Source organism: Rana temporaria, chromosome 7, assembly GCF_905171775.1.
Source record: "Rana temporaria chromosome 7, aRanTem1.1, whole genome shotgun sequence".
In the NCBI taxonomy this organism is placed as follows: domain Eukaryota; kingdom Metazoa; phylum Chordata; class Amphibia; order Anura; family Ranidae; genus Rana; species Rana temporaria.
Genome location: NC_053495.1, coordinates 29640902 through 29664478, shown reverse-complemented (window position 1 = coordinate 29664478; position 23577 = coordinate 29640902). Strand labels below are relative to the sequence as shown.

At 39.8% G+C, this 23577-nt stretch overlaps 1 protein-coding gene across 41 annotated transcripts in view; it reads left to right on the top strand.

Annotated features, from left to right (window-relative positions):
- Window positions 1–23577, top strand: part of CADPS (calcium dependent secretion activator) — a 553237-nt gene that overhangs the window by 303095 nt on the left and 226565 nt on the right. For 28 of the 41 annotated variants that reach the window (XM_040359139.1, XM_040359135.1, XM_040359166.1 and 25 more), the window contains exons 10-12: window positions 3211–3319; window positions 5765–5977; window positions 16895–16906. In XM_040359139.1, the coding sequence (XP_040215073.1) occupies window positions 3211–3319; window positions 5765–5977; window positions 16895–16906 (334 nt within the window). The remainder of the gene's footprint in view (window positions 1–3210; window positions 3320–5764; window positions 5978–16894; window positions 16907–23577) is intronic. The other 13 variants (XM_040359125.1, XM_040359155.1, XM_040359138.1 and 10 more) reach the window with 1 other exon arrangement.

The following is a 23577-nucleotide window of genomic DNA, read 5'->3' as shown; positions in this document are numbered from 1 at the left end:
GCCACCGATGAGGTGGCTCCAATGAGGCGGCACTGATAGTACTGATGGGCACTGATATGCACCACTGATGGGCATTGATGGGTGGCACCGATATGCAGCACTGATGGGCATTGAAAGGCGACACTGATGGACACCGAATGACTGCACTTATGGGCACTTATGGGTGGCACTGATGGGCACTGAGGGGTGGCACTGATAGATGGCACTGATAGACATCACTGATGCCACTATCACTGGCAGGCATTGATGATGGGCACTGATTAGCATCTGCCTGGGCACTGGTTGGCATATCCCTGGTGGTCCAGGGTGGCATACCTGGTGGGCATCCTTTGTGGGCATCCCTGGTGGTCCTGGCGGCATCCCTGGTGGTCCTGGGTGGGCATCCGGGGGGGGGCTGCACTGATAAACAATCAGCACATCCTCTGCCGGCTGGAGAGCGGCCAGTCGACTCTCCTCTACACACGAGTAAGGGAAAGCCAATAAACAGCTCTTCCTGTTTACACTGTGATCAGCGGAGATTGGACATGGCTGATCACATGGTAAAAAACCTCCGTCAGAGGCTCTTTACTGAGATTGGTGTTGCGGTGTGTCAGCATAACATGCACAACATGCATAACAGCACTGTGATTTTGCTGTGTAATTTGTCCCTTTCTATCACCTAAAATGCCTGGCTGATCCTGTCTGGTTTTGCCCTCCGCCCTGTAAACTGGCCACGGTTTATCATCGACAACTATTCTTCAATTCTTTCAAATTTTGAGTATCGGTTTTACATTGGCTTGATTTAAAGTGGTTGTAAAGGCACACGTTTTTTTTTTTTTTTACCTGCATGCATTCTTTGCATGCAGGTAAAAAAAGCTTCTGAAATCACACTCCTGATTGGATTTTGGCAGCAGGTGGAGCCATTGGCTCCTGCTGCTGTCAATCAAAGCCAGTGAGCCAATCAGGGGACAGAGGGGACAGGGCCGAACCACGGTCCTGTGTGTGAATGGACACACAGAGACGCTGCTCGGGAGTGCGCCAGCTTGGGTGCCCCCACAGCAAGCTGTTTGTTCTGGGGGCACCCTGCAGAAGGGAGGAGCCAGGAGCACCAGCGTGGGACCCGAGAAGAGGGAGATTGGGGCTGCTCTGTGCAAAACCATTGCACAGAGAAAGTACGTATAACATGTTTGTTATTTAAAAAAAAACAAGGTATTAATATTGCTTTAAGTGCAACAATGGTCTTCCATAAACATATGTGCTGCACCACTTTTATAGTTGCATCTGTACGAAGTCCACTCTGAGATAGGCTGTGCCTGCCTGCACTATAGTAGGTTAAAAAAAAATGTTGCAAAGGCGGGGCTATCAGCTTTGGCATTGTGATTTACAAGTTTGTAGTTTGTCAATCAGCACCTGGCCACACCTAAGCCCGCCCACTGCTTTATGGTTTAACAGGACTGTCTCTGTTGCCGAAACCCTCCCACCGTGAGCTGCAGTGTCTGAGAGGGGGAGCATATGAGACAAATAAAATGAAGGAGGATTTGGCACATTTGGAAGGGTGCATTCCAAGCAACACAGTAATTGGATTTGGTATTTATTTAGACTGCCATACAGGAGCCAATTTTATATTAGAACTGGGCACAAATGTGTATTGATATGCTGAGTGCAGTAATCTCCAAGAGAAAATCAGATTCTGGTTCATTGAAATTAGATCACCGAAAGATGATTTCTGTTTGCTTGGGTTCCTACCATTAAAACGTTGTACTTTGTTTAAAATAACCTTTCTTCTGTCTTTGTCATCTTTTAAAACTCATCCTAATTGGACAAGTGCTCTGCTTAGTGCTGTATGCATCTACACTTACCATTTATATAAAATGTGCACTGGTTGTACTATATTTTATTTAATTTTTTTGGTTAGGACTAAAACTGTATTTATAAAAAAAAACAAAAACATTTTTTTTTTGCTTTTTTATTTTTTTTATTTTTTAGTAAGGTTAAAGTAGTTGTATAACTAAAGGCAAATCGTCTTTTAGTATTGGACAGATTGAAGATTAGAACATCTATCATGTTTTTGTTGTTGTTGTTGTCTGTGTCCCCGTTAGGGAGATTCGCCCTCTCTATTGCTTTTATTTACTATTATCACCAAAAAAGAAAGTAAAAGAAAATTCCAACTTTTGGGTTGTCCCCAAAACAGCTATGAGTAAGCATCTCACGATGTGAAACATGTTAGCCATTTTTTTGTCCTAGTGTGACTGCACTATTTTTGGATCATGTTTTGATTTGATTTTATCCAATAAAGACGTTGTTTAACGGAGTGCGTCAGTCCAGGATTTCTTTCCAATCCCATGCATTTTTGCAGAGCCAGCATTTCTCGGCCACAGTAGGGCGGGAGCCACTCAAGGGATCAGCAGCTTTTTCAGAGCGGTATCACCTCTTCATCTTGTCCCCAAAACAGGAATAGTGGAGATATCTTCCAATGAGGACACTAGTTCTGGTGACAACCAGGGATAAACTCACTTTAGAGGGATGTTCTCTCTCAATTCCTGTTTTAGCTGTGGGACTGGAAGTAAAAGGAAATCGACTCTTTCCAAATTGGAATTGCATTTTAATTATGCTTTAGTATAAAATATTGGCTGTAAATATCTTCTAGTCTAGTTTTCTACTAACAGGTGGATCTGCTTCTTCAGGAAAAAGCCCCCCCTGCCTGACTTTTCAGAATGGAAAGCAGGGAGGTCCATGTACCTAAGCCCTTTGCGCAAGCATTCTACACACTTTAATGCATGTTCCCAGGTTAGCCATTGTCTTAAATGGTCCCAGTTCTTTGTGCCATGTGTTGTTTGAGACACTTTTTGATGCATCAATGCCTGGTAAAGGGTATATTGATCACAATGGCAGCACATGTCAATGCACTTTACAAATGTGTGTCAAAGTACATTAATAAAGCACACAAAAAAGCATGAAAACACACACACACAGTAATGTGTAAATAAATACAGCTTTAATATGCCATCTCTTTAATGCTGTGTGAATCCTGTACTTAGTCTATTGTCAACACTACAAAATGGTAACAAACTTTGTAGAGACTTTTGAAGACTTTTCTTGGATTTGAAAAATGTTCCTAATAAAACTGAATGATGAAGGGGAGTGGGACTGATTAAAATTAATAGACGTGTCTGTATTTGTACTATGTGTATGTATGTATATATCATGTTTATGTGTCTCTGTGATTTTCAGGTTAGCCAGTACACATTCGCTATGTGCAGTTACAGAGAGAAAAAAGCAGAACCACAGGAACTTCTACAACTTGATGGCTACACAGTGGATTACACAGATCCACAGCCAGGTAAGTAAATGAGTGACACGTTATTTTATAGGGAATGTTTATTGTTTATGACATATTTCAATTTTTTCAATGACAATGGTTAAAGGTTGAATTTGTTATGAATTTGGGGAGGTTTTTGCTTACTTCCTGTTGTGTATGTGGGGTTAGGAGAGGAGGGAGTGCCCAATATTCAATAAAATGCATGGAGAGTATATTTTGTGATCGTTTAATGAAAGTTCAGAACATGGTTAAGCCAATGCGTTTTGTGGGAAAAGAAAAAACTGCTATTGTTTGTAGATGGTGAGCAGAGAAAATCCCATATGGTGGGTTTGTGATATCAGAATCAGAGTCGCTGAATGATCGCTGTGTTCGCAGCAGCAGCTGATGTGTATGTGGGACAGGAAATAAGAAGAAATCTGCCCAATGAAGACACAGAAAACAGTAATAACCCGTCCGAGATCCTAAGCCAATTTCATTACATTTAGTGCTAAAATAAGTAGAAGTGGGAGTTCAACTTTAGTCACTACACAATTTGCCTAAAAAGTAATAAAGTTACTGCTTTTTTTCTTATTTAACAATGGGGTTAAAATAAGTTGTCACGTTCAGGGGGTAGGCTAATGACTTGAACAAATGCTTTTTTTTGCAGTATATTCTGTTTCCTGTTGCAATCTAGATAGTATAACATATACTACTGGTCAAAAGTTTTAGAACACCTAAATTTTTCCAGTTTCTATAGAATCTTTTACCCTTTATTGTCTCAATGTACTCTGAAAATAAAGCATAGAACAAATAAACAATTGTACATAAAAAATAAATCATGGAATCGTTTTCTTAAACATAATGTAACCTACATTTTTGACTCATCAAAATAGTCACCTTTATTTAGATATAACAGCTAAACACACTTGTGGCATACTTTCTACAATGAAAATCAAATATTGTTCAGAAAGTTCTTCCCAACACTGTTGCAGAAGTTCCCACAAATGTTTTGCATTTGTTGGTTGCTTTGCTTTCACCCTTCAGTCCAGATCATCCCAAACCAACTACTGTATTTATTGGCGTATAACACTCACTTTTTTACACTAAAAATAGAGGGTAAACTGTGCCTGCGTGTTATACGCAGGGGGCTGTGGAACATTTTTTCCTGAAACTTCCCTCTTAAAGTTAGGGTGCGTGTTATATGCATGTGCGTGTTATACACCGATAAATATGGTAAATTGGATTTAAGTCTGCAGACCGTGCTGGCCATTCCATTATTTGAAGCCTACCGTCTTTATCTTTTCTTCTAAGGTAGTTCTGACAGAGCCTGGAGGTAAGTTTTGGGTCATTATCTTGCTAAAGGAGGAACCCCTGACCAACTAGTGTAGTGGGTTTTGCACAGCACTGCAAAATGCTGTGGTAGGTAGTCGCCAACCCTGGATCCAGCAAAAGCAACCCCAGACCATCATACTTCCTCCTTCATGTTTGACAGTTGACGTCTCACATTGAGGAACCATCCTTTCACCTTTTCTGTGGCGTACAAAAACCCTGAGTGATGAACTGAAGATCTCAAATTTTAATTCAGCGTTTCATAAGACCTTCTTCCATTCTTCAGTAGTCCACTGGTGGTGCTTCATGGCCCAGGCAAGCCTCTTTTTCTGATTTTGTCATCTTAGCAATGACTTTCTTACAGCCACTCGACCTGTCAAACCTGCAGCCCGAAGGCTTCTCTTCACAGTTTGAAACTGAGACTTGCTTACTTTGATCAGTGTTAAGCTGTGTCTTGTGAGCTGCCTGTCAAGCTGTTGACTCTAAGGCTGCATTCACACCTAGGCGTAAAAAATCGCTGCGTTTTGTCCCGCGAATTGCGGCGACAAATTGCAGCGTTTTGTACCGCGATTTGTGGCGACAAAACGCCACGATTGTGAATGCAGCCTCACCCCCTCTATGGAGATGGTTCACATCTCCTATGCCGAACGCCGAAAGCCGACTGAAAAAAAGGTCCGGGACTTTTTTTCAGGCGGCAGGCGTACGGCGTTCGGCGTGGAGATGTGAACCATCTCCATAGAGGGCAATGTGTTTTCATCCCTCCAGCGTCTCGGGGCTGCTGCGGCGTCACACTACAGGCGACAAAACGCCTAGGTGTGAATGGGGGCTAAGAGAGGGTATATTAACACATTCTGTTTACCTTTGTACTATGTCAGGTTATTCATTGGACGTGAACTGTTAAAAATTAAAAGTGTTTTAAAACTTTTGACCGGTAGTATAAACCAAATGCAACAAGGAGAGTGGGAACCCCTTCTAATGGTCACAGTAGATTTGCAGACCCTGTAATCCAAAAACAGATGCTGGATCATAAAATAATAAAAGCTGTCCAGCATGTTTCAAAAACTGAATTGTCATACTTTAGTAACGCATGTGATTTATAAAACCAATCTGCCTTGTAAAGTATAAAACCCTTTAATAACCTAACAAATATTTTGACAGGCTTGGAAGGAGGCCGCTCATTCTTCAATGCAGTGAAGGAAGGTGATACAGTGATCTTTGCAAGTGATGATGAGCAAGACAGAATTTTGTGGGTCCAAGCAATGTACCGAGCCACTGGCCAGTCACACAAACCTGTGCCGCCGACTCAGGTTCAAAAACTTAACGCAAAAGGAGGAAATGTACCACAGCTCGATGCACCTATATCTCAGTTCTGTAAGTAATTCTACAGGCCTAGGAACTGTGGTATTCCTGTGAGCTCCATATATATTTAACTTAAGTATATAGCATGCTCCTATTATATCTCACTGGAGACATGTTGACATTGATCAAAAACTCTGATGAGATAAAAAAAATTGAAGCAGAAATGATATATACCCTGGAGGTCAGTAATGCATTGCTTTTTTTTTTATAGAGGTAAGTCAGTTAAAACAAAAACTGTCAGAACAAACCATATTTTTTTACACAATAACTAAATAGAAAGCAATGCAGCATATTATTTTGCTTTCTGGTTTTGAGCCATAAGGTTGAGTTATATGCCCTTTTTAATGTCCCAAAGGCTCTCAGTTTGCTCCTTTCATGGAAGAAGCCAGCTGTTTACATAGCTTATTGCAAGTGACTTGTCAGTGACTCTTCCCATATCAGACAGCTCAGTCCAAAGTTTCAGATAGACAAATTATGCCTCAAAGCAGGCAGTTCTGCTATGCTGTCTCTAACTAACCCATACAGCTCTGGGATTCCTTTGTGATTTATTAAATGTTTATTAAAACAAAGATATTATATATACTATCAACATACTATATATATATATATATATATATATATATATATATATATGTGTGTGTAGTGGGTACCTTGCCAAGATGGCCACTGCCGAATGGAACACACACAAGAAGAAAGACAGAAAACTGCGGTGCATCTGCGGTGGAATTCCCCCCTCTCTCACACTCACAGACATCTGCCTGCTCTGCTCTCTCCCCTGTGACCCCATTGGCAGGGAGAGGGAGCCAATGAGAGGCAGCAGCAGAGAATCATGGGACATGAAGTCCCAGCACAAAGCAACCTGACTCTTAAAGGGGTGGGACTACAAATCCCAGAGGGCTCTGCAAAAGCGAACAGCTGGCTAAGGACTCCATTTTGAAAGGCTTAGGCGTGCTCCATGAGGCAGAGAAAAAAACACAGAGAGGGATCTATCCAGTCACAGTTACAGAGGTCGGTATGTTGATCCTGCCACAGCTCCAGAGGTTAGTGTGCTGATCCTGCCACAGTTCCAGGAGTCGGATGGTGACAAACATCCCATCCGAGAGGGATCCCGGTTGCATCTCTAGGCGTTCCTAAGGACGTGGGCCGATCTGGTTACATGGTGGCTAGTCGTGCCTTTTGGGGAACCTGTCACTTTAGTCTCAGGACGGGTGAGTGGGCGTTGCCCATATTAAAGACACTGTAGTCAGGCAGCATTGCCTTAACAGTGCCCACATTTGTAGGAACACTTACACCTTTTAACAGTCACTATGTTCCACTTTGCCTACCAGGATACTGCTAGCATCCTACATTCCACTTTGCATTACCAGGATACTTTCACGTATACTTGGTTTGTCCCACTCAACAGTACACCAACGCCAGGCTAGCCGAAAATCCTGGATCCTGGATATCTCCATTGTGAGGACCCTTTCTATTACTTCTTCGGTATCAGTAATTCAGTGGTTCCAGTGACTACCCTTTAAAGGGGAACTCTCACGTTAATTGTTAAGGTAATAATTTCCATTCTGTGGCCTATTGCCTCACATTCATTGCCTGGGTCTCTGATTTCAGGATTTGAGGGAAACAGACTGACCGTTGTTAAGCCAGATCTGTTCCCTTTTATGCCGGAGTGCATAGGCCACTCTAGATCTATTTAAGTTGTTTGACTGTTATTTTGAAGTCTGCATTTGGTTTTGTTTTACACCATTAAAGATCACACTTTGCCATTTTTGACTACTGAGTAACCAGATCACTGTTTGTTTGATTGTGGAAAGTCTCCCAGTAAACAAACTTCCTGTTCACTATGTTTGTGTTTGCAAGTACACTGTTTGCTAGGTGTGTCAGAGGGGCTGGGACAGTTTTTTGGGGTTCTTATGGGGAAGGCAGTGGGTAATATGAACCTGATAGAGGTGTTGGTGTATCTAGATGACATCATTGTCTGAAGTATGGATGGGGGGTCAGGAACAAAGACACAGATGCTTTGCCAAGAAGGCCCCCGAATGGGATCGGTTGCAACTGCACCAGGAGGTGGTCTACTAAAGAACCCCTCTGATGATCCTGAAGAAAAATGGCAGTTATTTACCGAAAAAAATAGGGAGACAGTATTAACTGCCCTACACTACAACCATGGCCACCTAGGGCCTGAAAGGACTTTTCACCTGGTGAGGGACCTGCTCTACTGGCCCTGCATGCGAGCTGAAGTTGAGGGCTATTGCCACTCCTTCATTAGATGTATCCAAAGAAAGACTTTGCCTCACCAAGCTGCCCCAATGGGCCATCTTCACAGTCAAGGACCCATGGAGCTGGTGTGCATTGACTTTCTGTGCTTGGACCCTGATCTGAGTGGGCAGATAGTAGTGACTGACCACTTCACTCGGTATGCCCAGGCATTTCCCACAAAGGATGAACAGGCGTCCACGGTGGCCAAGATCTTAGTGTAGAAGTTCTTTGTAGACTATAGCCTGCCCCAATGCATCCACTCGGATCAAGGGAGAGACTTCAAGAGCAGCCTCTTCAAGAAACTTTAAAACCTGTTGGACATTAAGGCCGCGTACACACGATCAGTCCATCCGATGAGAACGGTCCGAAGGTCCGAAGTTCAATGCTTCCAAGCATGCGTCGACTTGATTCTGAGCATGAGTGGGTTTTTAACCGATGCTTTTGCATACTAACGATCGGTTTTGACCTATCGGTTAGGCGTCCATCGGTTCAATTTTAAAGCAAGTTCTCTTTTTTTTTGACCGAAGGATAACTGACCGATGGGGCCCACACATGATCGGTTTGGACCGATGAAACGGTCCTTCAGTCCGGTTTCATCGGTTTTGACCAATCGTGTGTGCGCGGCCTCAGAGGTTCAGAACCACCCCGTACCATCCTCAAGGGGATCCTCAGCCAGAGAGGTTCAACCGAACCCTCCTAGATATGCTTGGGACTCTGACTTCAGAACTTCAGAACAAAAACAGCACTGAAGCAAGCATATAGTCACTATTGTGCATGCTTATAACAGCACCGCAAATGATGCCACAAGATACTCTCCCTATTTTCTGATGTTCGGACGGGAGGCACGGCTGCCAGTAGACTTGACCTTTGGCACGTCCTTAGACCCGAACTCCAACCTCCCACAGAGGGTATGTGGACCGCTTATGAAAAAGTCTGAAGACCACCTATGACAAGGCCCAAGCTGCCTCAGATGCCAGAGGACAGAGAAACAAAATACATTTTGACCTCAGAGTGTAGGACTTACAACCAGGTGACAAGTTATTGCTGAGAAACCTGGGTGTCCCTGGAAAGCACAAGTTGGCTGACTGCAAGCAGCTGCCAGGATTCCCAGTGTATCAAATCTGGCCAGAAGGGCCAATAATTTTGGTAATATAGTGTATAAGAACTATACCCACTTTTCTGGAAATCTGTATTTGCATACCATTAGGCTCACCCCTTCTGTCACCTATGTTGCAGCACATGAGTATAGTGATCAGTGGCTCAGCTGCCAAGCACTGTATATTGTAGATCAATGTAGGTGTGCATGTTTGCATTATTATCAGACATGCAGGGCTGTTTGATGGGGTTGTAATAAGGATCACAGCTGCAGGCATAAGTGCTAATGGTAATTTATGGCTATGAAGGTGTTGGCTTAAAAAAAAAGAAATCACCTGAAAATGATTAAAAAAATAATTTCCTAGCCATGGATACATATCCATGGCTAGGAAATACATGTTTTAATCATTTTCAGGTGATTTCTCTTTTTTTTTTTTTTTAAGGTACCTTAGCAAGACAAGTTTTAAGCAATAGGCCTACATAGGCAACATATTTATCAAATTAAAATGGTAACATAAGTTTGGGGTTTTTAATTGTGAGTACATATTGATGTGCAATGCATAACTGACCTCCATATAGGTTTTAAGATCATGTTATTCAAAATCAAAGGAGCTAGGCTATGTACACAAAGGCATTGGATGCAAAATCTGTTTCAGTAACAGAATTCAGTGCCTTCCTTGGTGGTAGGACTGAACGGAGTTAACTGTTCCAGACTCTGCAGTTCATATTCATTTTAATGCCTTTGTAAATTGAGCTGTTTGTCTTTGTACATCAGACATCAGGAAGTGTGCCTGGCACCATTTTCTGATGCCTACGTGTACATTTATGAGGCTTCTGTTCTACACAGCCCCCCACGAGCATAAGTAAAATTATGAATTTATAACTATAATTTGGGTTATTTTCCCAGGCAAAAACATATGAAAATGTGATTTTAATTCATTTCAACACTAGCAAAAGTAAAATGATATGTGAAAGTGTACTATGTTGTTCATCTGAAAGTGCAATACTGGATTTACACGATAATCAGAGGTGGTCCCATAAGCTCTTCATTAAAACTAATTTCATATACATTTTTTTATTGTTCTAATGACGTGCTGCATTGATAGTTCCATGCTGTAGACTGCCGGGCTGTGTTATTCTCACAGTAGATTACTGCCACGGTGCCGCAGGAGCGAGGGAAGGAAGTGTGAAGCCCAGGTGGTTTGTCTCTCCCTTATCACAGCACATTGTTATCAAGTTCAAAAGTCAGTCGTTCTCAAATATGAAGACATGTTAAGTAGACGTTTTCACGCTGGCACCCCTGACAGTGGAGTTTACCACACACACACTGCTTTAAACTCTTGCTTTTTTTTGCAGGTAAAGCATAAAAACGCACCTCTGTTTACCTCTAAATAAGCAGAAATGTCTGAATGTGTTACTTGTTAAGAAGGCATCCATTTGGGGGAGGGGGAGAAAGTGTGAGACTGCCAAAGGTTTCGAAAAAGGGCGGGCGTGCACAATCTTATGTCATATGTTCTAAGCATATGTTAGCACAAAAAAATGCATCACATTTCTACAATAGATGCATATTTATCCCTTTAGAACCCTGCAGGTAGAGAAAAATACCTGTCGGTCTAACAGAAATGCACTTAGCTTCTAAGTTCTGTTGTCGGCTGACAACACACTTCTTTTTTTTTTTTTAACCTAGTGGAGTCAACCCTGCCCAGTTTTTTTTTTAACTACTCAACTCCTCCCACTGTCTCCATCTCCAAAGCTTAGCCACTAATTGACTTTGTAATCTTTCGATTAAAAAAACCTGGGAGAACTGAAAGGTATATTTGAGATAACACAAAGGGGTTGATTTACTAAAGGCAAATTGACTGTGCATTTTGCAAAATGCAGTTGCACTCTGCAAGTGCAATTGCTCCATAGCTAAGTAAATGAGGTAAAGCTTCACTTTGCATAGAAAACCCAATCACGTGCAAGGAAAAAAAATAAAAAAAATGAATTTTTGCTTGCACATGTTTAGATGCTGGAAGTCAGCAGAGCTTCTACTCATTTACTCAGCTCTGGAGCTACTGCACTTTAGACAGCTCTGACAAGATCAACAGGGTCATTGTTACACAGTTTTTTTTCTGCTGCTTCTAGAGTCATTTGGCATTTTTTCCCCCCTGCCTCTGAACTCCCCTGCATTTTAGCCTATGTTTTTATGCACACATAGGCGTTTAGAGACATTTAGAGGCATGGAGCATTTAGATGCAGAAAACAATCCCACAGCCATTGTATCCAAGAGCAGCAGAGTTTTGGCAGAAAAAAAAAGTGTGACGTGCCTAAACGTGTGTAAACAAACCTAAGTGCTAGCAGGTGTGGCCTGTCCATTAAGGGCAACAACCCTCCTGTCCTTCGTTGCCTCTCCTATTCCAATGCGGAGGGGCTGTTTTTGTGAAGCATCATCTAGAGCCGGAGGCTCTAATAGGCTTCAATATAGGATGTGCTCTGGTCACAGAAAGTGCGCTCCTAGCCCATCCAGGTGTGTCACAACAACCATCAATATTCGCTATTGTAACACTGATCCTCCTCCCAGCCAATCAGGAAATGGGTTTTGATACCGATCACCTGATTGGCTGGAAGGACAGGGGATCTTATTAGATGCCTGGGAGGAGGAGGGGAGGAGCTGGAAGCCGCCATGGAGGAGAGGACACTCAGAGCCGAGCCGCTGCACCACGCTGCCTGCCACCCGTCATGATGGGGTAAGCGGACGAACTGACAGGCAAACAGCGGAGGGGGGGTTGACCAGAATAAATTATTAGTGCAGTGGATACCCTTGCAATGTTTTAAAGACATTTACAAACACTACAAAGGTGACTTAATTTAGAGCTTGAAAAATATTATATATATTATAAATACTTATAATTTATTGATTAACAAAACTATTTATAATGTCCGTTTGAATTTTCTCGTGTTTTTCATAGCTTATTTCTATTTAATTAGAAGCTTTCGATTCTATTCTTGTTGGTCAGCATTACTGGTTTGGTGCAGGTTTAGTACTGATAATGGTACTAGCTTAGTGACATTTGTCTGGCAGAGAGTTAACGTAGCTCTGTGATGTGCAGGCCCACACACCAGCCTATAGACTTCTCCTTCTCACGCCCTTACTTCTGAACACTAGCTGCTCCTATGACCTTACTTCCAATTAGGCACGCTAGGTGACAGTGCTTCTTCTTTTTTTTTTTTTTTTTTATACAAACACCCAGCCTTCATTGTTGTATTTGTGTTAAAAAGTGTAGATCACGTAATATTTATTTAGACTTGGTCAAAGGGATTTTAACCTAAAGCAAATCTTTATTCAGGAAGATGTTACCAGTAAAGTTACTTAATAGCTAGTTATGTGCACTTTTTTTTAATAATTGTCCAGAACACTTCCACCTAAAATAACTCCCATGTTAAGCAAAGTAAAAGGGTCATTTAACTCAAAGTAAAAGGGTCACTTTTCAGCAATACACACTTACCTTTGAAATGTTGGGGTAACATATTCTTTAATGTTACCCAACCTAGAAGACTGACGAAATCCTGTGATTGCAGGGCCTCATAGATCAGCTTCTCTAGAAAACTTGCCTCACCTACAATGAATGTAGCAGTCACTTTTTTGCATCATTGAGGACTGCCCACCACCAGAATGAAAATCCCAGATCTGAGAAGAACCCTGCAATTGACTGACTTGATAACATCTGAAAAAATATATGCATATAAAAACACAAGAAGGACCTCCAAAGAATGGGGAAAGGGGCATAACCTATTGCTATAGTCACCCTTATTTGCTGTTAGTCACCCATATCCCCATGGCATTTTGGCTCTTTTTCATTATAATAAGTACTTCTAATCCTAGAGATATTGCGGTTAAATTAGACAAGTTTAGGTAGATTCAGTAAGAGTTAGGCCGACTTATCAGTAGATAAGTTGACCTAACTCAGAATCTACGCCGACCTATGTTTAAGCGTATGCTCAAACAGAGATACGCTTAAACATATCTAAGATACGACGGCTTGCGCCGTCCTATCTTAGATTGCAATATTTCGGATGGCCGCTAGGTGGCGCTTCCATTGCGGTCGGCGTAGATTATGCAAATTAGGAGATACGCCGATTCACGAACGTACGCCCGGCCGCAGTACTTTTACGCCGTTTACGTAAGAGATAGGCCGCATAAAGTTAGAGCTAGGACCTAGATGGCGCAGCCAATGTTAAGTATGGCCGTCGTTCCCGCCGCGAGATTCGAATTTTTTACGTCGATTGCGTAAGTCGTCCGCAAATCGGGATTTACGTTGTTTACGTCCACGTCGAAATCAATAGGCCCGTGTGGCGTAGTTAGCCGCAATGCACACTGGGAAATGTAGGCGCCCGGCGCATGCGCAGTTAAAAAAAAACGTAAAAACGTGAGGTCAAGCCTCATTAACATAAAACACGCCCCCCTCCAACACATTTGAATTAGGCGCCCTTACGCCCGCCGATTTAGGCTACGCCGTCGTAACTTAGCAGGCAAGTACATTGTGAATCATGTACTTGCCTAGCTAACTTACGGCGGCGTAGCTTAAATTCCTTAAGCTACGCCGCCGCAAAGTTGCGGCATTCTTCCTGAATCTACCTATCTGTCTAGAGTAGACGATGTTATCTTTGCAAATTAAAAGCTCACTAAACTATCTGAATAGGATAAAGCTGTGTTAACATTGCTCATCCAATAATATTAATGCACAAATGTTTTTTTTTCCCTTACTCGTGATGGGTATTTAAAATGTACATGGCTTTACAATATTTGCTAAGCTAAGTGGACAGTCTCAACTACCTTATTAAATCAACCCAACTGAAGGGGTTTTTAAGTGTCTACAGTTTGAGAAGCTAATAGTCACAAACTCAAATTACCCTGCGCGTGGGAGTGAGCCTGCTCACGAAGAATATACAAAATCTCCATCTTGGTTCAACAAGGATAAGCCACGTCTTGCTGCCCCCTAAAGACTCGGGTAGTCTGGTATTCTAAAAACCACAAGAAAAAGAAAGAAAGGGCGCACCAACCTAGTGAATTATCCTAAAACCATAATTTTATTGCGTCGGACAAATCTGATACCTAACTGACTTTTTTGGGGTCCAGTGACACTAATACAGTGGTCAGTGCTAAAAATTTGCACTGTCATTGTAATGACATTGGCATGAACATGGGTTAACATCAGGGGTGATCAAAGGGTTAAATGTGTCCCTAGGAGTGATTGCTAACTGTGTGGGGGTTTCTTTGACTTGGTGGCGACAGAGATTGGTGTTCCTCCTTAGCAGGAACACAAGATCTCCATCTTCTCCCCTGTCAGAACGGCAATCTGCCTTGTTCTGCCTCTCCCGGGAATGATCCTGGGTGGCTGGCAGGCATCAGGTCCACCGGACCCACTGATTGGCATCCCCTGCTTCCAATCAGCCTGCGATCATGCCTCCGGCGACGTGCGCTTCCCAGTGGCTGTTGCACGAAACGACATACAGGTACGTCATTTCGCGCAATAGAGCTGACCTGCCCCAGTACATCTGCAGTTGGCGGTCGGCAGATGGTTAAACAATAAAAGGCATCTACAATTTAATTATAGCTTCTGTAAAACCTTCAGCGCCTTGTCCTACCCTCAAGGGATACCTAAAGCAAAATAATAATAATAATAATAATAATAATATATTGAAGGACAACAGGACTAAAGAAACCTCAGTCCAACCATTTTCAATCTCTCAGGTTGAACTGGATGGACTGGTGTCCTTATTCCACCTTTCCAACTATGTAATCTTGTGTACTCTCTTCCCTTATAACATGGTTGGATGGGGTTGTATAATCTTCAGAGATAACTGGAACAATTTAAAATGATAAGAATGCAGCACGGGCAGAGAGCACAAGAATTTATCAGCTGTCAAGATTTCTGAAAATATCAACAGGTGTTTTTTTGCAAATTTTAAACAAAACACTTTCAATTATATATTTAGGAGACCAAATGGGACCTTTGAAGAGAAGTTTATTGTTAGAGATGAGTTATTTTAAGGTTTTTATTAAGTGTCAGTGTTTTTACAAATGGTATATACCGGTACCTCTGGCTCCATGTACATAATCCAGTATTGCATTTTAAAAGCTTTAATTCTTTCTTTTTTTCCAAAAAGGTAAGGCAGTGTTGTTGTTCCTGTCTGTTAAATTAGTGGTACTTAATTTTCCCTGTCCTTTTGCTGTTTAATATATTTAGAATTGTAATTTTGTGTTCAGACTAATGTAGAACCGTAGATGAGCTTACTCCACCTAGAATCCAGTTCCTAAGCATTTCAACATGTGTTATATTGCAGAAGACTAAACCGTTCACTCTTCCTTTCAGAGCTGTCTGTGTCGGCTTTTTAAAAACAAAACAAAAAAATAAAAACGTTTTGATAGTTTTTCATGCAAAATTACACTTTTTCAAATCAGTTAGAAAATTCTAACTTTGAGTTCAAACAAAGAAATTTATTTTTGGAGGTAACACAGCTCTGAAACTAAGGATGGATTCCATTATTTGCGTTAAAAAACTTGAAATCAGATCCTGCTATTCATTCATTTGTGTGACTCCACAATCACTTTTATTTGGCTAACTGGGAAAAGGTCCAGTGCCTTCCCTATGTTTTTTTTTTCGTTTGTTTCTATTCTATGTCTTGTGTTTTATCTTTCCCAGTACCGAGTAAAAAAAAAAAACATATATATATATATATATATATATATATATATATATATATATATATATATATATATATACATATATTGTAATGATACGGTCTGTCATTGAGAAAACACACCAAACTATTGAATTGCATAAGCTATATAAAAGTGACCACCTATCCACAAGCACCTTTTGTCTGTCTTGTCTGTCGCAGTAGAACATTCAATCAAACACCTACCCAGAAATATCATTAAAAAATCCAATTTCTATTTTTGTTAAATCAAAAAATGCTCAATAAGTTGATTTTTTTCTGCATTTATGTTTGAACCTTTTGAATTTTACTGCCATTTTTTTTACATATATTTATTGATCAGGCACTTCTATCACAAGATAAATCATTTTTACCATAGACATATTTTCATGTTGTTTAAAAACAGAAAAAAAAATTACAAAAAAAAAAAAAAACTTCTGACAGTTTTCTTTTTCATTCTTTGCCTAGTATTTAAAGTGTTTCTTTCATCTGCATGCAGCGGAGGCAGTCATTTTGTGGGCCTGCTGAATATCTAAAATAATGTTTCTTAGAGACTAGTGACCGCTGCAGATTTGGACACTTTGGCTTCTCAGTTGCCAGAAGTAGGTGTCATCATTGCAGCTTTAAGTACTTCAGCCTATCTCTTCTCAAGGAGCACATGACATCACCAGAGCTCAAGGCACTGAATGTTGAAGGTTTCGGTGATACCATTAGTTCCTGGAGAATTGATTGAATATTCAATCAGCTCTTAAAGTGACTGCCTCCTTGGCGTGTAGGGGACAGTTACATTTTAGCTTGCTAAACTGGGGCCCCTGTCTGCTTTCCTAAGTCTTTATGTTGTTCTGGTTTGTTTCTTCTTACCCTGCTAACTTCTAGCTGGACCGAAGGGTAAGTGCTCCCTATAGATGGCACAGTTCAGATAATCTGACCAGATTATCTGACATATGCAATGTGCTTTTTTTTCTCTTTTAAATCTATCTCATGTTTAGAGTTGTAGTCAAAACTATTCATGTTTTCCTAAATTTAGGTTTGAATTGTAAGTTTCCATACTGAATTTTAAATGCATGTGATGTTTGCATAATTGCCTTCTCTCATTGGCTTGTACTTCAGCATCATATGATGCTGCTTAATCCAGATTTGTTTGGTTTTTATATATATTTTTTTTACTTTTGTATTTTGCGTTCTTCAAGACCTATTATCAGTTAAGACCTCATTTTGCAGTTTTTATTATTTTATTCACAAATGTACATCACATGGATTGTGTAATGCTTGCAGACAGATCATCTTGCACAGCTCCAGGCATTTGCATTTGATTATTTTGTTTTGTAATACTCATCGGTTGTTTTAGTATGTTGCATGGATGAGTTGACCCAAACCCCTGTAATGTGCAGCAGCAAGTTGGAAAACATTAAAGGCATACTAACCCTATATTTTGGTTAAACAAATGAACAATAAAAATGTAAAAATTACTGATAAGAAATATTATTTAGCTACACAGTTTATGATTTATTAACATAAAAGTTTGACCTCACAGGAATCTTTTCTAACTCCTAAAACCCTTCCATCAGTCTTGACCAACTATGATCATGTTTTTCAAGTGTACAAAGCAAAATAAAACCCTGTTCTCCTATATTAACATTTGGGTACAGGTATAGCTATCAGGTCTCAATAGCATGGGCACTGTGTAAAACTGGCATTTATTGATGTGGCTGGAGCTGTGTGCATGCAGCCTATGCAGCTCTACCAGGACACAGCTGCCAATGCACACTGTCTGTGTTCGGGGGTGCTCATTGCTCCTGCACATCTGTTAACTTAGGACAGGCTTCACTATCTGTACAGTTACTGCATCCCCATGGGGTTACATATGCTGCCTGCATACAGCTCCTGACACTCCAGCATCATAAACAAACAGCTGTACAGGCACCTGTATAATAGAGGCCTTAAAGTAGAATTGTGGCCAGGCTATGGACATTAGAAAGCTATGGACATTTAATTATTTGTATTTTTTTCACAAATGCTAAATCAAGCCCTCATTGACCACTGTCCTCTGACTGACCTGTATAGTTACAAGCACTGTGGAGCAATTCTTCCTCAAAGTTCAAAAGAGAAGCAGTTAAAAACAAACTTCAATCTTAACAACCACAACAAATATTTAGTAATAGCAGTTAAAAACAAACTTCATTCTTAACAACCACAACAAATATTTTAGTAATGGCAGTGTAAAAACAGGCACTCATATACAGTATGTAGATAATTGAAGGCTTTTTATTCTTTGCATACCTTATCCCCCCCCCCATTGTTCTTACAATGCCCATTTTTACTAAGGCCTGGTTCACACCTATGCATGTTGCAGTTTGCATTTTTCAATACACCATTTTTGATCCATTGAAGTCAATGGAACCAGAAAAAAGTCTCTGGCCCTTTCCATAAAATGCGCAAATGTAAACGTGACATGTAGGAAACCATGTTAAATGGACTGTAGTGTGTTTCTGCAAAACTGAAAATGCACTAAAAAATGCATAGGTGTGAACCAGGCCTTAGAGCACATAAATCGATCTCCCTTTATTTCCTGGAACTCTGGGTCTGACTCTTGGAACATGTAACAAACTACATCATCTAAAGGGGAAGGCACTGGTGATATAGCATTCTCTAAAAATCTACGTGGGTGCCAAGGTTAAATCGCCACGACATCAAGAAATTAGGAAGGAGAAAACCAATAATTGTTGGTAAAAGCAAACTCGAAAAAATGCTCGATGGACTTTTTTCATCGGAAAAAACAATTGTGTGTGGGCACCATCACACTTTTTTCCATCGGTGTAAAGAAATAGAACTTGTTTTAAATTTTTCCAATGGGAAAAAAACCGATAGGAAATTCTGATCGTCTGCACTGGAGATCAAGGGTGCTGGCAATGCACAAGGCTACAAATAGAAAAAGAAAATATGGACAGCCACACTCCAAAAAACCTTGATGGTTGTCTTTATTTTAAAAAGTAAAAATGCACTACAAGTCACCGCACACTACACCGTCGTAAAACCACTGAGGCGTTTCGCACTATAAATTGGTGCTTAATCATAGCTGCTATGATTAAGCACTAATTTATAGTGCAAAACGCGTCAGATGTTTTACTCCTGTGTAGTGTGCTGTGACTTGCAGTGCATTTTTCCTTTTTTAAATAAAGACAACCATCAAGGTTTTTTGGAGTGCGGCTGTCCATATTTTCTTTTTCTATTTGTAGCCTTGTGCATTGCCAGCACCCTTGATCTCCGGAGACTACACTGATCATCCTAACACAATCCACCTGGAGCGGTAACTTTCTTTCTTTCATGCTCAATATCAAGTCGACGCATGCTCGGAAGCATTGAACTTCATTTTTCTCGGCTCGTCGTAGTGTTTTACGTCACCGCGTTTAGGACGGTCAGAATTTAGTCTGATAGTGTGTAGGCAAGGCTTCATCGGAATTCCGATGGAAAATTCCATCTGATTTTATTTAATCGGAAATCCGATCGTGTGTACATTAGATGTAATTGCAGATTTAAATACAGTGCACTAACAAATTGAGGCTGAACTCCAGCTCTTTATAATCAGTTACAGATAACATGTTTTTTTTTTCTTTCATGATAAAGACTTTACATGAATAAGTATAAGCTGATAATTTTCTTATTTCTTTTTTTTTAAATATACTTGATTTTCCAGAGTGAAAGGGTACATAGTTCCAGGGAGTAGGTAAAACAAAACTGAGTCTCTCCTTGGTCACTGACAGATGTCCTAATAGAACAAAGTAGCGATTCGCTCGCAGGCGATGAGTGTTAGAAGACAGAACATTTAACCAATTATAATGTAAGTCAAGCTACTTTTACACTGGGGCAGTAGCATGTTAGTGGTAAAGTGGCGCTAGTTTTAGCAGCTACCGGCCACTAGCGAGGAACTTTTACCCCCCCCTAGTGGCTGATGAAAGGGTTAAAAGCACCCAAAAAGCGACACTGAAGTGCTTTACAGGCGCTTTGGCAGCGCTGCCCATTGATTTCAATGGCAGGGGCGGTTTAGTAAGTGTTTGCTTTTGGGTTTAACACTGCTTTAACTAACCAGTGTAAGATGATTTAATATCAACATACAGAGCTACATGCTGACATGACTTTTAATGAAGTGGGGGGCACTTTAAGCTTTTCATGTCATGCACTCTGCTCTCCCCTCACCCTGTGCACACTTTCTGTGTCTTTACATTAGAGATTAATGCTGGCAGGCTTCCAACTCACCGCTGGACAGAGCTGCTGAAATAAAACTGAAAGTATGCTGTACACATTGAGCTTTATGCTGTAAACCTTGAGGATTACTTGCTCCGCAGTGCCTGCAGCTAGGGATTGCCATAGCCTATTTGCTGCTTGTTAGGTATATTTTAACATTTTTTGATAAGACATTCATTTTGGATGAGCCTTTAATTTCCATAATGACCATAGACATAGTATGTTGGTCTAAAGTGCATGAATAATTTTTCCAACAAATAATAGTTTTTAGAGGAAGATGGGTACATAGACATCTGCCAAGCGGACACACCTAGAAAGTCAACCTTACCGCAGGAAAATTGTTCACCTAACATTAACCTGAGAAAAAACTCTACTTGGGGTGCCTGGTGGTACACAAGGTTCACTTTTAGTATGTGAGATGGGAAGAGACATTAAGAATATCTTCTTATCCAAGACCACTTGTATATCAAGAAAATTATTTGACCTTTTCATGTGTTTTCCAAATTTGAGCTGGAACATGCTTGATCTCACACAGCACTACTTTTGCATGCTCTGCTTTACTGGCAATGTTGGGCACCTGTGAATGGTTACTCTATACTGCACCGAGCCTGATGATCTTTAATTGATCACCCTCTAAGCCTGCAAGTAGCCTGAAATAAAAGTAATGTGAAAACACTAGCATTATAAATACAATACAATAAATATATTGTGAAAAAATAAATATAATTCCCTAAGAAATAATAATTGATTTTTATGTTAGCGTGCCTAAAACTGAATTTGTCTTTTGTGCATACAAGGCGTAATAATCTTCATGGTATATAAAGTGTAACATTTTTCAATAATAAAAATTTTCTCCATCCCGGTTATGCTTTAGAATAGTTTGTAAATCAACTTCTCAGTCATTTAAAGATTTGTTTAGGTATATTGAGATTGCCAAAACCATGTTGTCGACAGGATACCAATTTCTGTAATTTTTTCCAAAGAGTCATAGATCTCAGTTTTCCAAAAATTTTATTCCAACTTTTTATATTATATTGCTGCTTCAAAAAAAAAGAAAAAGAAAAAGAGAAACTGTAACACTGATCTAGCATATTAATACATTACATTGTCTGATTTTGAGAATACAGTGGGCCAATTTTTAGTTTATGTGTTTTAATTTTGCATGTAACCTTTTATAGTATTATTGTTATATTTAGAAAATTTGAAGGCACTCTAATTTCAATTCATATCAGGAATTTTTGTATTGAACATAAACAATTAAATATTGTAATCTTCGCAAATGAAATTGGCTGTATTTTTCACTTAAGAGATCCAAATAACAGTTTATTTTTAGAACTGTGTTGTTTATTTATATGGATCCCAACAGATTACAGTTCAAAGAAAGACAGCTACATTAATAATTATTTTCAGATTTGACATTAACAATGATATATTCAGACATTGTTGCCTATATAAAAAATAATAGCTGCTATGCTGTCCAAATTACAGCAACAAAATTGAGGTAAAGGTGCCTTTAAAGAGAGAATTGAAAAAAAATGCATTTTGTCTTTGTTTTCTGTCATAGTTCTGTTGTTCCTCTGTTGGCATTTAGTTTATTCAACTATAACTACCTATTTATTTTACATTTTTGTTTTAATATTAGTTTTTCTTTTGAAATACTTAAGAAGGCATACAATCTACTGGCCATGAGAGTTGGCAAATATGTATTTGGAGTATTTTGAATGCAATATGAGAAGGAGCAGGTGATGTCTTCCCTCCTGACCATGAATACAATACTCCTTTTCCTTCCTTCTTTCTTTCTCTCCTTTATTTTGCTTACATTCCCCTTGGATAGCAGGCAGAATTTAATCTCCACTTCTTCAAGCAGAAACAATATTCTTTTTTTGAGTGTCTGAATAGGACTCCAGCAAGCAATGCTGCAATATGATACCATGCTGGAGTTTGCTATTTTTTTTATTAAAAATATCTACAAATATCTACACAAGTTAAAAGGGAAAGGATGAATGAGAGAACGAATGAATGGACTTCTTGGATTGAAATCTCAGTACTTGCACCATTCGCTATCTTGTGAGATCTTGACGATTGTTTGTTCTGCTTGACATAATTTTTTTAACACTCCATTCAGTTCACTGCTATGTTTTATTGTATGATCAACTCGTATCTGCTACATCCACTATTGATGTTTCAAGCTTTTCGGCATTTGGTAGGCCTGCTATAACCCATCCTCTAACTGGCTTGCCTTCAAGCGCCAAAACGCATGAAACCTAATTTTAACATTCCACATTAATAGCATGAACAAAAGTGTGCGCAAGTCACAAGAAAGCATGCAATTTTTTTACATATGTTCTTATGAACTGTGTTTATGAATTACTGGTCGCTCATGAAATATCTTGTATGATATATACAGGTTAACCCATATCACTTGTGTTACTTTGCAGTTTCCTGCAATACTTCATAATATAGATTAATTGTTAGCTATTTTAGGGTTTAGTTCTAGTACTTCATCAGACTGTATAAAAACTATTCTTTGATGGATCAACAAAAACTCTACCAGGATTTGTTTGATTAAGATACATTTATTGAAGTTAGCAAAATATAAACGGGACCATTAAATTATTAGGTGTAGAATCCATTATTATTATTGCATTATATTACATGTAACTAGGCTTAGCTTTTCACCACATTGAAAACAAATAAAAAATTGTGAAAAACGCGTGTATGTGCACGTGTGTGTGCTAAGGTGATATATATTTGAACATGTTGAAGTTGTAATGCAGAATACTTGACCTCCAAAATGATATCAATTTTATTTTAAGGTCTCGAAGTTGTACTCTTTATTCGATTTCAGCTAAAGTGAAATATATATTTGTTTTGACATTTTGGTTACAGTGGGATTGCTTTGAAGACCTAATCAAAGAGGAATTTAAATAGACAATTCTAATAAAAAGGTGTAGGGCAGCTTTGGGATGTCTTTCAGATTTTAATGTGGTTTATATAACCTTTGGTCAGATTTTCCTCAGTTCCAGCCAGGACAGCAAGGGATTTTTTTATTTTTTTTGCAGGAACATTGAATAGAACAAAATCATTTTTTTAGTACAGTGAGGCAGAATTGAATTTCTGACAATGTTTTCTCTATAGTCTGAGGTTTCTGTGCTGGCCCCCATTTCTTGTCTGAATGTCACAGGGACAGGAAAGAGGGGTACATTTCCCAGTGAGATGGAAATAAAAATCTGAGAGTATGGCTCCCAAGCATTCTATTACAGAATCAAAAAAAGTTTTCACTGAAGTTGGGCATTAACTTAAAGCCGATCTTCACC